Source organism: Anas platyrhynchos, chromosome 2 (assembly GCF_047663525.1).
Source record: "Anas platyrhynchos isolate ZD024472 breed Pekin duck chromosome 2, IASCAAS_PekinDuck_T2T, whole genome shotgun sequence".
Classification (NCBI taxonomy): domain Eukaryota; kingdom Metazoa; phylum Chordata; class Aves; order Anseriformes; family Anatidae; genus Anas; species Anas platyrhynchos.
In genome coordinates this window covers 147,403,995-147,420,721 of record NC_092588.1, presented here as the reverse complement: position 1 = coordinate 147,420,721, position 16,727 = coordinate 147,403,995, and the positions used below count along the sequence as shown (strand labels likewise).

Below are 16,727 nucleotides of genomic sequence, written 5' to 3'. Positions count from 1 at the left end.
AGTTGAGGCAGGCAGCAACTGAAAGTATTTTTAAAGGATCCATCAGGATTTCTTAGGTAGTGACAGGATTTAAAGAAGCCTTGATCTAGATGGCCTGAGGAACACACAGTCTAACCACATTCTTCTCCTCTTGCCTACCTGCAACAGTCAGTATCAGGGAACAGTCAAAACCCACCTGTGCTGTCCTTATCCATGTAAACTGATTGTATTAAGTGTTATAGTAAGAGGACAATTAGAGCACTTAATGTAGTGTGCAGCTTAACTGCTGAGATTTTACTCAGATATGCATTTTTTTCATGATCGGTTTGCATATCTCACAAAAGCCTATTCTCTCCGTGTCAGTAAGATTTATGTGCCTGTACCTAACTACATTGCAACTATACCCCACAGGGTTAAACGAGATTGTTTTCCCTAACAATCTCCAATATTCAAGCCAAGCCTTTTAAGATTATTGGCAACAGTAGTACCAGAATATATTTAAGTACATCAAGACAGCCTCGAGAACAAACAGTTCCACATCTTTTCCTCTCCTCCCACCTCTGTTATTAGACTTTACACAGACAAAATATAACTCTCTCCTGAGAGCTCTCCTAAAGAACAATGAGTAGCTATAATAAATGATGAAGTGAAATCACAGGCCCCTCCACAAGGGAGGGGAAAATTACATCACTTACAAGGACTGAATTCTTTATGTACCATAAGGCTATTGGAGAAAAAAATGTTTTCAGAAAGTCATAACTCCACAGCATCAAGGGTATATCTGGAAGCAAAGGGGACAAGTCTCCTTCAAGACAAAGTGTGAATGCTTTAATTACAAAGAATAAAGCAAAATGAATCAATTCCAAAGATGGGCTAAGTATCTGCACCAAAGCAAGAAGAATCAATGCAAAACTTCCTCAGGCTATTCTTCAGATAACAAATTATCACTGGTCCATTATCTTGAAGTTGTTGCAATACTTTATATTAGCCTAAGACCTTCCTATTGATTTTACAGGCTTTGTATCAAGCCCTGAATTTTAAAATGTTAAGTTAGCTTTTGCAGAGCTGCTCTTCAAGAAACTGATGCAACTCCAGTTCAAAACAGAGATGATCAAAGCAGGACTTTACAGGGCTTATATATTTCTATAATAAAAGTTATCTTTGTTACACTGTATGACTCAAAACTCTCCTCAGATATAATACAGTACATTCCCTATTGAATAGTTTTTGCAGCTACTTACACAGAAAAGATGTTTGGGGTATGCAAACTACTTGGAAACGTGTCTTTTCCATTGTCAAATTATACACTCATTTTAGCCTCTGAGAAGATTTGCACATACGCGGTGCCCATATAGTACGTGCAGATATCTCTTTGCAGGTACAATTTCTTGAAACATTTACCTATGAGTAATATTGACTGAAGTACTTAAATGACTGCGCTTCTGCCTGTGACTGTGTGAAAGTTGACAGGATGAGAACGTGTATTTTTAGAATGAGAATTAAGTCTAAGATGTGATGTAGATGTTGAATAAAAACAATAATTATTACAGCTATTAAGGTATAAAACTTGAGTCAGCATTTTGCTTCTGTTCCTGACTCTCTCCCTGACTTGCTTTATAATTTTGGGCGAGTAACTTGGTCCCTGATTCTGCAAATACTTTTACTCATGCTAAGTTCCAGACAGAACTGTTTATGGGATAACACATTAGTATCTACTTGAATTAACAAAATCAGGGGCTTAAGCTGTTTCTGCTACAATCACGGGCATGTTACAGCGATGAACATAATCATACTGGTTTGGTCCAATGAGATATTATAATGAAGTGAGTTTAAGAGAGCACTTCTTTATCAGTGTGGAACAGAAGGCAGGGCAGAAAGACAGGGGCTTCCTATGTAACTTCTGCCATCTGCTTGGCCTCCACTGCTCCCTCAGACTCAACACTTGTCTGCGAACTGTGCACGCTCACAGGCAACAACTCCACTTCCCTACGTGTGCCTGAGTGCCTGCAGTGCAGCAATAAATACCTCAGGAGGGATGGGGAGGGCAGAAAGAGGGACAAAGACCTGACAGAGCAGACACCGAGCAGGCCCTGGGACACGAGGCCAGTCAGAGGTGCTGCCACCGGGAAGGGAAAGAGGGAAAGAGGGAAGAAGAGAAGGGAAGGGAAGGGAAGGGAGGGGAAGGGAAGGGAAGGGAGAGGAAGGGAAGGGTCCTCCCGCCCCCACCTGCAGCCCCTCCCCCGCCTCAGCCCCCACGCCAGACCCCTCACGCCCCCACCCCTCCCGGCCCCGCCCCGCCGCCGTAACGGCCTCCGCTCGCTCCGGCACCTCGGCCGCCCATTGGCTCCCCGGCCCGCCCGTCAACCGCCCGTGGCGGCGGGGCGTTAGGGGCGTTACCGGGCCGCGCTGTCAGCCGGAGCCGGGGGAGGCAGCGCGGCGAGGCTGCGGTGTGCGCTGCGCCTCCTCTGGTCTCGCTCGCGCTCTCTTCGCCTCTTTCTCTCTCTCCCCGCCCTCTGGCACCCAGCTACCCCTTATTTTTCATACACCCGTCTGTAAAGCCACACCAGCACCGCTTTATATTTTAATCCTTTCTTTTATTTTATTTTAAACTTGTTTTCCGCGGAGGCCGAGCGCTCGGCGGAGTCGAGGCGCCGGGCAGCAGGGCAGAGCCCCGAGGCCAGGGGCTCCCTCAGCGACCTCCGCCCGGTCCCCCCCCGGCCGGCGCCATGGATCACCAGCCCAAGTTCTTCGAGAACCTCTCGGGCACCGGGAAAGCCATCGGCGTGCTCACCAGCGGCGGCGATGCCCAGGGTGAGCCCGGAGGGAGGATGAGGAGAGGGGGAGGAAGGCTGGGGGGGGCGAGCAGGGGGGAATTCCCCCTCTCCGGGGGGCGGATGGAGGGACGGGGTGGCTGGGGGAGGCTGCTCCGGCTGGGGCACGGCGGGGGAGAGGCTCCGCGAACGGCCTCGAGGGAGCCTGGAGGGGGTGTGGGGGTCCTGCGCCTCCTGTTGCTATCTCGTACTAAGATCGTTTAAAAGATAACCCTTCTTTTTTTTTTTTCTTTTTTTTTTTTTTTCGCGGCCTGGCCGCAAACGGCCTCTCATCCTCCGTGCCTCCTTTCCTTTTCTCACCCTCGCTTCCTAACGCGTGGCCTCCCCTCAGCCTGCCCCGGGCGGGGAAGAGAGGGAGAGAAAGCAGCGCTGCGGCGTTAGCAACTCCTGCCGCCGAGACGGCTTCGCCCCCGGGGAAATAAATGGGGGGTGGGGGGGTAAGGAAGGAAGGAGGTCGTGCTGCCTCACGGCGGGGGGAGGCTGCCCCGGCGACACGTTCGTGTGCCCGGCCGTGATGTAGGAAGCTCAGGCGGTGGCTTGCTGTCGGGAGGAGCGTGCTGGCAGCGTGTTCCACCTCCCTGAATGCCTTCAGTGCAGACGGAGCCTGAGCCGCGCGAGCAGGGGGAACAAAAGGCGCACGGGCATCGGGGGAAAGAGAGAGGCTCGATCTCAACGTACTTAGTCGTGAAGTAGTTTTTTTTCCCGCACTTTCGTTTCCCCTTTTCTATCAGAAAACCTCACTTACGCTAACAGCTTGAAGTTTCAGTTAATTAAGATTTCAGACCTCCAGCTTTTCGTGCTGCTTCACAGGACTCTCCACGCTTGCTGGGAGAGTTTTGTGATGATTGCTTTTAGCTCCTTTGCTTTATTTACTTTTTTTCTTCCTTCCCCGGAGAGTGCCTCGGAAGTACTTTAACTTCGAGAAGAAACGTTACTCGCGTTTATGGATTGAAGAGAGAGGAGGAAGAGAAAAGCCTCCCTCTCTTTCCTTTATACTTGGCAGCTCAGTGACCACTGCTCGCTGCGTTGCACATGGAAACGTGCAGGGACCGGTCTGCATCCATGGTGGAGCCTCTCCTGGCTCTCCCAACGGGCAAGTGGGTATGGGCAGAGCCGTGCCTGCCGCTCGCCCTCCTGGCAGCCCATCGCGTGGACCAGCGTCTGCCCGCTCCCCCCCTCCGGTGTGTACGTGATCCACTGCGAGTCGCTGCAGATTCCGCCTCCCTGCGTCATCTGGGCTGGGAGAAGCATCCTCCCGCCCTCCCTCCGCAGGAATAACGGGGAGTCCCCGGTCTTACCTGGGATCCTCGGGAATATTTCTGATTGGGGTTGATCTAGTGCCAACCAGGAAGGAAAACGGTTCCAGAGAAAAAGCAAGCTGATGACCTTAAATGGCTTCTCTTTTCCTCTGCAGTCAGGTTACATTTGTTCAAGTTTTATCCACTGTTTGCTCTCATTACTTCCACTGACAAGTGATTCTAGAAGGGACTGTGAATAAAGGCTTTTCTGCTGTAGTGGTCAGGTCACCAAATCGCAATTTTAACTTTAAAGTGTGACAGGGCATTGCCTCAAGCAGCAGTAGCGTGTTCAGCAAGAGGCTGAACCCTGCTGCTCGCTTCCGCGTGTCTGGAGATTATATAATGCAGCGGCAGATGCATCTCCTTTTATAAAGTATTAATCTCCACTCGTCACTATGTGAATTAAGGCATTCTGCAAATCGCAGAATGAGTGGATAGCATCTAGACATTATCTGGCAGATTGCAACTGCAGCATATTTCCACTGAAAGGTAAAGATGAACAGCCTGTGAAAGCTGCTGTCTGAGGAGAGAGGTTGTCATAAAGACTAAACAAAGCAAGCTGGATGTCTTCCAAGGCATCTTGTAGGCAGCTTTGTTGACCTAACTTAGAACAAGAAAAAAGCAATTTTAGGATCTGATCATTTGGACCAAATGACACGAGGCAGTTGAGGTTCATAAGCCTTACTATCCTGAATGACAGAGATGTGTAAGATATACAACCTGTAGTCTGTTTGCATGCTGGGTTAGGCGTAGAGCAAGGGACAGAATGAGTCATGCCCTGTCAAGGTCATTTGCTCTGTGTAGGGCAAATGTTCTAGAGAAACTGTGAAGGATACGCAGAAGGAAATATGCTGATATTGCTGCAGAACTTGTTGCAAATAAATTTTAAAGCAAAATGGTAGAGCAGGTAAAACTACAAACTGTGACGTAGACAAAAAAGTGAAAATATAAAAAAAGTTCCAGTCTGTGGTTTTCTTTCAAATGTCTTACGTAGATGTAGAAAAGGTCAGATTATCTGTAATGCAAACCAGCCTCAGCAGGAAATACAGTGGAAAGAATACCTGTTAATATTGCAATAAACACATATCGTCAACCCAATAGGTGCCTGGATTTAGACAGGTGGGCTGTAAATCTTATCCTAGAACAAAATATGCTTGATACTGTTTTAGAATACAAGTTACTGCCTTTACTGCTGTTGTGAATAATTTAGAAGTAGCATTATGTAAAACAAACAAGCCTTCCTATTTATAGGATGTGTTAAAGTGTAAATCACTTTCCCACCTTTGTGGTACTTCCTTGTAAGGTTTTTTATTTCACAGCTGGCAAAAAAGAAACATTAAGCACTATATAATGTGTACATGCCATGCTGGGATTGTTATGATTTAGTCACCACACTTTGTGAAGTATTGTTTTTGGTGGGGTTAAAGAATGTATTGCTGGTTTATTTTACATCAAAAAGGTGTAGTTTGTACACTAATGTGTGTAAACTTGGCATTCCATCGCTTTAGCTAGCCAGCTAACTAGTAAACTAGAGTAAGTACTTTCTACCTTAATCACAATTACCTTGAGAGGCAAAATTCTGACAACTCTCAAAATGTAGGGGTTAGTTCATTTCCTGGACTATTTACAAATGGTAGAGATTGAAGCTCAGAAAAATAGACTAAAAATTGGTTTTATTCATGCTTCCGTCATTACTCAGTGGGATTCACCATGATCTGCTTCAGGTACGTGGTTGTATTTTATGGTGGTTGGCAATGACTACCACAGACGATTTGGGCAGCTGTAGGTCACTTTCATGTTTATATAACCTCCAGTCAATCTGCTTATTCCAGAACCATGATAGGTGTGTCTCAGCAGCAGGAGCAATATCATCTGAAAGCATCTGACAGAAGGCAATTGCATGCTGTTGAAAAAGGATGAGCTTGTGGTTCCTTTGAGCTGTTCCTATTTACTTGCTCAGGATTATTGTCCTTAGAGGTGATCATGTTATTTCTGATACTAACTCAAAGATTTAGTGTTGTGGAAGATAGCAAGTGAGGGAGCTAGAAATCTGGATTGCCTGGTAATATTCTAGAATATACTAGACCAAGGCTGCTGAAGTAAAGATTTGCATTTCTCTGTTTGAAACATTACAGGCTTGCCAATGACATTTCAAGGCATATTTGATATAGTAGTGTAGATATACTGTTCTTGTCCTGGTCACTTCCTTTGGAAAAATGAATTTTGGCCACTGAACAAATAATAAAATATGCACTCTTCCATGACATCCAAAATGTACAGTTTATTTATTAACACTTACGTAATATGAAGATAATCATGTGGAATAAAGGCATCTTTTCCAGCAAATATGATTCCGTGTGTGTAGAGACATCGATGTGCAAACCATGTGTCCACTTTTTAATATATATTAAAAAAAATAAGGCATGTGGTTACTAATGGATGACTGTAACTGTTTCAAGACATTTAATATTTTGGAGGAAGCTTATCTATTATTTGCAGAATCTGTGAATGAAAGTAGTCTCTTCAGATGTCCTTTAAATTGTGAAGAAGTAGATATGCTTGCAGTCTCAATGTTATATAAATATTTGTGTAGTACAGAGCTCTGATCTGATACAGTTTTTCTAAGCACTTAAACTGTATAGTATTTCTCTTCAGGTAATTAGAATCATTAATGTGCAATAAAATGTTATGTAATTAACAAAACAATTTGAATTTTCTCCATTTAGCTTTAATGATTTGTTCAGTGTTTTGTATTTGACTACAGCTTCTTATCTTTCCATTTGACGATTATAGCCTCTTACTGTATTACAGGTATATCCATTTATGTCCTTGAATAAATTCTTTCTGTTTAACAGTGTTAAGACATTTCTGTAGTTCATGTGTTAAGGCATTAAACATGCGTTTAAGCCAATACCTATAATTAAAATAGTTGAAACTTAAGGATTTCTTGATATGTGAGCAAGATGCATAGTTTTACATTTTCTTTTACATGGTTAGTGTTATAGTTACTTGTTTAAAGGCCTGTTTGAGCTGACTAACGTGAAAACAGATAGCTAAACACAAAACAGTGTTTTAATTTTACTCAAATTCCATTGTTGTAATTTTGCACATACACGTGAAACAGTATGTAGGCACAAGAGAGAAATATTCTTCTGGGGGGAGTGTCTTTGAAATAATTCAAAGAATTCTGCAGTACTGTTTGTAACTCTGCTATGAAAAATCAGCTTCTTCAAAGACAACTGAACAGAGAATATCAAGAAGGACAGTAAATCATCCACTCCGAAATTAATTTTAGGCATTACATAAAGCCATCTAAGTCGTTGCAGGTAGCGTAATCTGTGCGGAGTCCAAAAGAACAAAATAAATCTTTTCTTCCTTCAAAGGCTTCTCTGCAAAAGTGTTTGCATTAAACCAGAAAAAAAATATATTGGTTTTATCTGTAGCTTACTTGTAAAGCTGCTATTCTAATCCTACGTTTATCGGCACAGTATTTATTATTCAGGACTAAATCCATGGCTAACTGGATAAATCTGTTTTTCAGTAATAAGCGTGTAATTACATTTCATAGATATTACAGTAATTCACAAGCGCTATTGTAAGTCTCCACAGATAATGAAATAGAGCAGCGCTTTGTTAGACAAGTTATGCGGAGACTTTGTGAAATCCTTTGTATTTACATACTTGAATCACTGCAAGCAATGCAGTCTATTCAGATTTAGAAAGCCAACATAAAATCTAAAGCTTCAGTGTTTTACCTGTATTTTGCAGATACTGAATTATAATGTGCTTCAGTCCTTCTGAAATGCCAGCCACTTCTTTAGGAGTTTGCCAATAGATGCCCAAATCCTCTTCCTATATAAAGAAATAAAGCCTGCATCACCAAGCAATAATAATGCCTGTTATGTGAATTTACAAAGTTTTAGTGGTGGTACAGAGAAAATGCTTTTTGTCTGTAGTTCCTGCATTTTTCTTGAGCTTTTACTGTCTTTTTGGACAGGTAAATTGTGAGTCTCACCAGTTTTTCATGTCAGACAGGGAAACTAGGAAGTATTCACTAAAAACGTATGCAACTGTATTAAGAATATATTCATGGTTAAAGAGTTAGTGGATTTGCCATTTTTAGAAATAAATGCTTAAATTTTCTGTTTTAGAAGTGTGAAAGGTAAGCCTAATCAACATTTGTAGGCTAATTTTTTGGTTAAAAAAAAGTTCTGGCAGATCTGGAGAATTTGGAATAGGAACAGAGGAATCCTTCTTTAAAGTACACTGATTAAGAGATTTATGCTAAAGATATAAAGATATGGTACAGGACCAATAAAGCAGAAACATAAGATAAAAGACAAGTTCGCGTCTTTAGTAGATTTGGATGTTTGTATTTAATGTCTTCTTATTTTATTAAATACTCTTTGCTGACAAAACAATTCTGCCTCAGCTGGCTGGAATCACAGACACCTTTTTTTATTTTACTTGGATACATGGAGAACAGAGACAGCTAATGAGTGAGACACCAGAGTCTTTGAAGCCAAACATTTGTTAGATACCAAAGATGTGTTACTGTGTCCCCTCAGGTGCCAGACGGGAAAGGTGACATTTGAACCTCAAGAACAAATCTTATAAGGGCAGTTCTGAGTACTCCTCTCTGAGTGATAATGGACATCTTCCCTTCAGAAAATGAGCTTGCCAGCTCTCTTCTAAAACTGTGTGGTGATAGGGATAGTACAAAAAGTTGTCCTCATCTCTTAAACAAACAAACAGTTGTGCACAGAACGAGCTAAGTATGCGGTGGACTTTGATGAAAGGAGTAGCTTGTGCCTGTGTCTTCTTGGTTTGCAGAAAACGGCAGTGTTGTGAAGAACGGTTGATTTTATACAGTTAAAGGTCTTTGTCTCTGCTTTCCAGAGGAATTTGGAAGGGGGGATGTTATTCTTTTATTTGTATTTTCTTTTTGAACTGCTTAATTGAGGAGATACCTTCACTCTGTGTAATAGATTAGTTTTAATCTGAAATGTAGCATGCTAACTTTCTTTTCAGTACACCGTGTCAAAAGAAGTTCTCAGCTTTTCCTTGGCATTAGCCAGCTTTTGTTCCAGAGCTGTGCTTTTAGCTTTCTTGGCACCTGAGAACTTTTCCATGTTCTGCCACGAGACAGAGGGACAAAGAGACAATTCTTGCTTTTATTTCCTAATACAGATTTTGGGGGAAAGCATGGTTACTTAAGATTTTAGTCTTAAGGTGAAGTGACATTATGCAAATTATATTACTATTTGTTAATTATACATCAACAAAGCTGTCCACATGATTTTGGCAAACTTTTTGGATTTTTTTTTTTAACATTAGCCAACTTCAGGAACTTTCTGGTATGTTCCTCATTAGTCAATCTCTGAGAATACCTCAGCCTCATTCTTTATTTAGACAGGTAGGCATTTATAGCTCAGTATTTTATTTTTTTTTTCTCCCAGTAATGGTAGGCATTGTGGGGATAGGTCATTATGGCTTACTGTGTTGTGAGTTTACGTATTCTAGCTATCATGTTCTCAAATCTCCAGATTGGTGAGCACGTAACACCTACGTTAACAGCAGAGCTGACCTACTGCTTTGCTATTTTGATATTGAATGCAGCAGATTTGGAGAATTTGTCATGTTTCTGGCATCCCTTTTCAGCTGATGTGCAGAGGCTAATCTTTCAGTGTAGCCTAACTGCAGCTTCTGTCCTCAGGCTTTGGATAATCTCATGCCTTTTTTAAGTGATATAGAAGTAATTAGCATATTACTTTTGTGAACTTCTTGATTAATGAGAAAGGTAACATGAAACCTGAAGTGATGGATTATGATAGAAACTCATTTAACAAATGTAGGGGGACCAGTGGAACTTGCACTGTTTCTGAGGAGATCAAGTGTTTGATCATTACGCTTGCATGTAATACTTTATATTAGTATAGTTTGTCAGATATGTGAGCAGCGAGTTCCAGTGTGAATTTGCATTTCAGGGAAGCAAAGTGGCATATAGGCACTTTTCTTTTATGTGAAATGTGTCCAAAATACATTTCTTGTGTTAATTTCCAGCTATTTCTTTCTTTCCTTTTTTCTTCAATGTCAGGAGCTTTGGCTGTGCTCCTGATAGAATACTCTATACTCGTGTTGTTTGGAGAGCTCAGGAAAAAGAGCTATTGTAGCATAATATCCCCTTTGAAGATGTTAAATTGGTTGAATCTTCATTGTGAATTTCCTTTCTCTTTCTGGTTTAGTAGCTGTTAGTTTTACAATGCTGTTTTACAATAGACAGCAATTTAATCACAGACCGACATGCATACTGGCATATCATTATTATATTAAAGTAAATACTACTGCAACCTTCATATTTATAGACTGATTGCAATATCATTAAGCAAATTCCTGGTTTAATAGATGCTGATCATTGTCTTCCTTTAGGAATGAATTAATCGTTGTTCTTATTTTTATTTATTTTCAAAGACGCTGAAAGTTTACACTATACACACAAAAAAAGGTAACCTGGAACAATGTGATTTTGCTTTTTCTTACCAGGTATGAATGCTGCTGTACGTGCAGTGGTACGCATGGGAATCTATGTAAAAGCCAAAGTCTATTTTGTTTATGAGGTTAGTGGTTTTTATTCATTCTGTATTTCTTTTGACTGTATTTGAGTAATTTTCTGACTGTGGAAACTTCATAGAGCGTGAGTAACAAAATAGGAAAAAAAATGCTGTAGATATCATTCCCTTTTAATCATATCAACTTTTTTTTTTTGTGTGTGTGTGTAAAGCACTTCTGACATGATATATGATAAAGTTAAGTCATTTTTAAATAAATGGAATAATCCATATTGCACCAGAAGCCTGAAAGCATTAAGAAAACAGAGGTGGTAGACACTCAACAGTGAGATTAGGTATTTGTGTACTTGTCAGATGTTTGTCCCCAATTATTATTATTGGATTTGGTCTCAATTATTGTGATGTATAAATAAACCTAGTTAAACTTATAATTCTTATTTCTCCCCAGGGTATGATAAGAATGTGCCATTGTCACAATTTCACAAATAACACCGTTTCTTTTTTTTTTTCTGTAAGAGTTCTGCTAGGCTGGTTCCATCTTTCCTGGTTTAAAGATTGGATTTTTTTTTTTTTTTTTTTTTTTTTTTTTTTTTTTTAAGAAACAAACAAAAAAGTAGCATATCCAGACAGCAGAATTTTGTGGTTGAAGATTATGACTGCATGTGCATGAAGACTATTAACTTACATAAGAAACATAACAATCCTCTGACATGAAACATGCAGAAGACAAGTTTAATGTAAATGACAAAAGAATACTATCTGAGCATGTCTTATCGGAAGACTTAAATTCAGGTTAGACTCCAGCTTGAAAGACACCTTCAGTTATAAAATGTGCAGATTGCACAATACCGTAAATACTTTTTCAGCAAAAAGTCATTCTGTTTGTACTTGAATTCCTTTACAACTATTTAAAAGTATGGGGTGATTACAAATCATAAAAAACATTTGCTGTGGGGCAAAACTCAGTACTCCTATCAAAATTGTTTTTTGTTTTTTAAAGTTATTTAACAAAAGGAGTACTCGGATTCATAGAGGTGTTATGAAAGTACTTTATTTTCTGTTTTGTGTATGCAAAATATACAGTTTAGTTTTTAAAGGCAGCTATTTATCCATCTTCTTTCTTGGTCTGCTTATTCCTACAGCTCATTTACTAAAGAGAGGTGAAGTGCATTGAAATGCAAATAAGTGGAGCACTGTGCTCCAGAATTCTTTTGTGCTACACTGCTACAGCAAGGAGCCCTGAATACTGTGTGTGTGCTAATTACATGACCAATCTCTAGAATTCTTTCAATGTTCAGCTGTTCTGCGGGATTGCTGAAATAGGTCAAATATTTTTGAGAAAGTAAGGAGGTTTTTTGGCTGTTCTGAAAGACCAGATTTTTTTTTTAATTATATATAAATTGAGAATTATCATCGTTGTAATTTATCTTTGAGTTTGTTTGCTTTTTAATGGCTATTTTGTATCATGCAGTGTATCCAGTGATGAATTTCCATAGAAGTGCTGTTGTTTTTCTGAATTTGTCAAAATCCCAGTGAAAGTTATCATGCTTCTCTATCAATTGCTAAAATTTGATAAGAGCGAAGTCACATAATTTTTGAATGAAAGTCATTTGTAGAAACCAAGTTACTGTTGGAGTTTTGCTTCTTGAATACCTACAGGCTTGGGGCTGTAACCACTTGGTTCAGTGCTTGACCACACTCAGTGAAGGACTTTCTTCTGATACTGTCTGAACTTTCCCTGACACAACTTTAAGCCATTCCCTTTCATCCTGTCACCAGAGAGAAGTGATCAACACCCCCCTTCCTCGTCCTCCCCAAGGAAGCTGTAGACAGCAGCAAAGTCACCCCTCAGACTCCTCTAAGTTGAACAAACCAAGTATCAACTGTTCCTCATAAGTCATGCCCTCTAGTCTTTTCAACATCTTTGTTGCCCTACTTTGGCAATGTTTTCTTATTTGGAGCCAAAAATGGAGTTAAACATCTCAGCCTTCTGAAGCCTACTTTGCTGCAGTTGTCTGCTCTTTTTTTCCCTGTAACTATTGCTTTCTCTCATAAGAACTTCTGCATTGCAAAAATCACTGTCTTCTAGCTGTGTCCAAAGCTAGGTCAATATTCTATATAAAACAGCTCGATTTTTCTGTCCTTCTTTTAGAAGTAAGAGAGACTAACAAGATAAATAAGCAGAAAATGGCAATGAAGTAAGACTAGTAAGACTTACCTAATTTTATAGAGTTTAAGTTGATCTTGTCAAAGCCCAAATAAAGAAAACATTAGATATTGGAATTCTTATGCTGTTTGGACATAGCTTAATTCCCAAAAGGAGGAGGAAAACAAACAGACAAAATTAAAATTAATTGTAATATAAAAATTAAAAAAAAAACAACAAAAAACACAACAAAACAAACAAAAAAACCTAACACACGTATTTTATGTAATTGCAATGAGCACATTTGAGAATTACGCTGTTCATTTGTGGAAATAATGTTTACAGTTCTTTTGTGGAAATAATGCTTACTCTACACAGTTGCTCTGGTTCTATATTTTATTTATGTTAGCATCTTTTAGCACTTAATATTAGGATTTAAACAGTTTGTAGCTACCATCATAGAAAACCATCACATTATTTCCCATATCTACACAATCTGAATTAAAATTGTAATACCCATGGACTTATTCATGCTGTGAAAATGTAGTAAGTATGTGTAAAAGAACCAGGCTGCGCTAGGAAGCTGTTTTATTTTTATTTATTTTTACTAATCAGAAATGTTTTTTTTTTTTCATATAGAAGTGTTAGCTGTCATATATGGCTATCAATTTTAGAAACTGAGATCCTAAATATTTATATAAATAACTTTCCTTTTTTCCTCAATTGAAGCAGGCCACATAGTTCCCAGTGGCTGTTTGCTCTTACCACTAAGCTGTGGAACCCTTAGGTTCTTTGCCTTGCTTAAGAGACCTTTTCTCAAGAGGCATTCCAAGAGCATTGGAAACTCAGTGGTACAGCAGTCATGGATTTCTGTGTGGAAATCTTTATGCCTTTTATGTGGTGTTTTGTGCACCCGGTGATATTTTTATAAGCAATAACCAGAAAAACTGAGTAATTAAGCATATATTTTGGGTTTCAACAGTTATTTAACATGAATCATATCAGAAGATAACTTGTTCTTTCCCTATAGCTTTTTTTGTGGAATTAAGATCAGAAGCAAGGTTTGCTGTCCCTGCTGCTCTCTTCTAGAGTTATGCTATATGCACATGTGCCCTGCGAACGTGTGACCCACAGATTTCCTCTAGTTTGTCTTTAAATTATCAGATGTTAGAAGAAGGAAGCATGACGAGGGGTTGACCTTTGAATATGTATTGTTGTATTCTTTACAGTTTGTTTTTTTTTTCCATGTTTGCCTTATAGCTCGAGTATGTTAGTACCAAAGCTGCTATTTTAGAAACTGTAAACATTTTTTGGGGGGTAAATTGGCAAATTACCACCATGTTTTTATTAAGGTCTATATGCATGCCAGGCAGAGATTATCAGTAGTAATCAGACAACTATGATAGTGTTAAATCTAACAGGTTTAGTTTGCAATATTTGATGAAATATTTAATCTTGAATTCTACTTTTAAAATGAATTGCCCAGTCCCCAAGGTTAACACCAGCATTTAAGTAGGTAAAATGATATATGGAAATCATTTTTATTACTAATACTTAAATTCTACTTGATCCTTTTTTTTCCTCTGTAGCTTTTCTAGAAAGATTTTTTTTTAAGTTCTATGTTTTTCGTACCTGTTAATGGCAGGGAAGAACAGAGTTGAAATTGTAGTTATGTTGTTCCGAGCTAGCTTACATGCACCACTTGGCAAGCAGAACTGAGTTAGTAAAAGCTAATGTAAACAAAGCTAATATGCATCTAGCCTGTTCCAAAAGCTACCTTTCAGTTAGAGGAATTATTAATTGTTATTGCTTGTCAACACAGAGAAGCTCATGGTCACGCAGAGTTACAGAATGGTTGGTTGAGGCTGCACCTGGCTCTACATGGCCCTGCTTGAGCAGGTTGGACAAAATGACCTCCAGAGGCCCCTTCCAAACTCAACCATCCTGTGAGTCAGTCAGAGCTCATTTTAGCCTTGCTGTAAAGTGTTGCAAATCACAGAGCCAACTTCAAGTAGTAGTTTATTCCTTTGCTCTTTCTATGCTTTACATCTGTTAATAAAATATGAATTAGCAATTTTCATCTGTGAGTCTCCTGATATGCCTTTAATACTTAGAATACTTTATTGGATCCAGTTTGTTTATTTTTCCTTTCAGGTAGAAAGGGAAGGTGAACGATTTGAGCAAATATGTGGACTGTATGCATTTTTGTCAGCTTGTAGTGCAGCTTGCTATATATAGTCTATGTTACAAGCAGAGTTAGGGTATAGCATCATGCTATTTGTTCAGGATTTATAGGCTATGTATTTCAGTGTTGTTGTAGCCAATAGGAATGTGGATAGGAGAAGATTTCTATCCATTATTTATTGATATGAGTAACACTCTGGTTTCTTTTTTTTTAATTTGTTTTTCTTTTAACAATTCTCTGATAATTGAACTCCACAATTTGTTCATCAGGCTCAGTTGGATATAATGGAATGTTTCTGTCTGAGGGTCTGCACTTTCTTAGAAATAAAGTTGTAGATAAATTAAACAGATTAAGGATTTATTATTTCCCAGCTTGATCTTTAATTTTGAAAGAATTATGCAAATAATATCTGAGCCTTAAGATGTCTTATTTTGTATGTGTGTATGTTACATATTAAAGGTATCTAGAGAGTATACAAAATAATGAAAAGATCTGTTAAGGACAGAAATTAGGGACAGATTATCTTCTACCTAACTGTTTCTTTACTATTACTTGATTATCTTACATGTAACTCATACTTTTGATTGAGTTGAGATTTTCTTTGACTCACATGATAGAATGTGAATATAAATTTTATAGAATATTCCTATCATATCGTATTATATTGTATTCCAACATCACCTTCTTAAGCCAGTGCAAGCTTGTAACATGGAAATGAACTTTCTTAATGGCTAAAACCTTTGTTTCCTCTGGATCATCCCAAATTAAGTGTTTCCAGTTTTGCTGTCTTACAAGCTTTCTATTGCAGCTTCCAATTGACTTATTACAGAGAACCCTAAAAATAAATATGTACTGCCTTGCAGTAACTGGATATGGAAGAATGGTTAATTAGTTCCTTCTATACACACTTCTTTTAAAATTGGTGTATTGTTTCCCTTTGAATTTAGAGAAATGTCAAAAAAACGAATAGTAACTCCAGTTTTAGTCTTCTCTCTATATCAATTAGTTTTTTGCAGGTTCAAAATTTGCTGTATTTTCTTTTCTCATTAGTGTTTACAATATCACGTAATGGAAAACAGTCTGTAACTATCATCTTTCTGCTAATATTTATACAGGGAGTTAATAAAACCAAGCAAAACAATTTTCTGTAGCTGCTAACTACATAATTTTCTTTCTTTCAGCTCAGTGTAGTTCTTTCTGTATTAGAGTATGCACTGGTTTTTGAAGACAATTTGAGTTAAGGCATATAAGAATGAATAACCTGATTTCTTCTTCCTGTATGAAAACTTTTTGCTTGTTGCTGTTTATTTTGCTTTGCTTATCCATACCTTGGGGGAAAAGCATACAAAGTGTTACAGAGGTAGATTTTTCTGATTGAACATTATTTCATTTGAATTAAGCATCTTTTAATTCAATGTTTCTCGTTACTTAGAGTTGCATTTAATGTGAATATTACTATATGGTGAATACAGTGGAAATGCTACAGCTTTTCAAATCAGCCTTCTTGAAATACTTTTCTTTTTTTTAGGGTTACCAAGGAATGGTTGATGGAGGTGATAATATTGTTGAAGTTTCATGGGAAAGCGTTTCAAGTATCCTGCAAGTAGTAAGTGTTAGAGTATAAGGGTGGGAACACCAAGCATCTCTCTGAACAACAAACCAAAATCTTACATCCAGGCTAACAACTGCAATTATGGAATTTTATTTCTGTGATGACTG

The 16,727-nt window shown here is 38.8% G+C and overlaps 1 protein-coding gene across 4 annotated transcripts in view; it reads left to right on the top strand.

Annotated features, from left to right (window-relative positions):
• Window positions 1-2,394: 2,394 nt before the first annotated feature.
• PFKP (phosphofructokinase, platelet) overlaps window positions 2,395-16,727 on the top strand; it is a 45,887-nt gene continuing 31,554 nt past the window's right edge. For 2 of the 4 annotated variants that reach the window (XM_027450474.3, XM_072033816.1), the window contains exons 1-3: window positions 2,555-2,790; window positions 10,652-10,725; window positions 16,537-16,614. In XM_027450474.3, coding sequence (XP_027306275.1) covers window positions 2,706-2,790; window positions 10,652-10,725; window positions 16,537-16,614 — 237 coding nt within the window. In that variant the 5' untranslated portion in view covers window positions 2,555-2,705. Of the gene's footprint in view, window positions 2,791-3,411; window positions 3,485-10,651; window positions 10,726-16,536; window positions 16,615-16,727 lie in introns of those variants that run through there. The other 2 variants (XM_027450475.3, XM_072033814.1) reach the window with 2 other exon arrangements.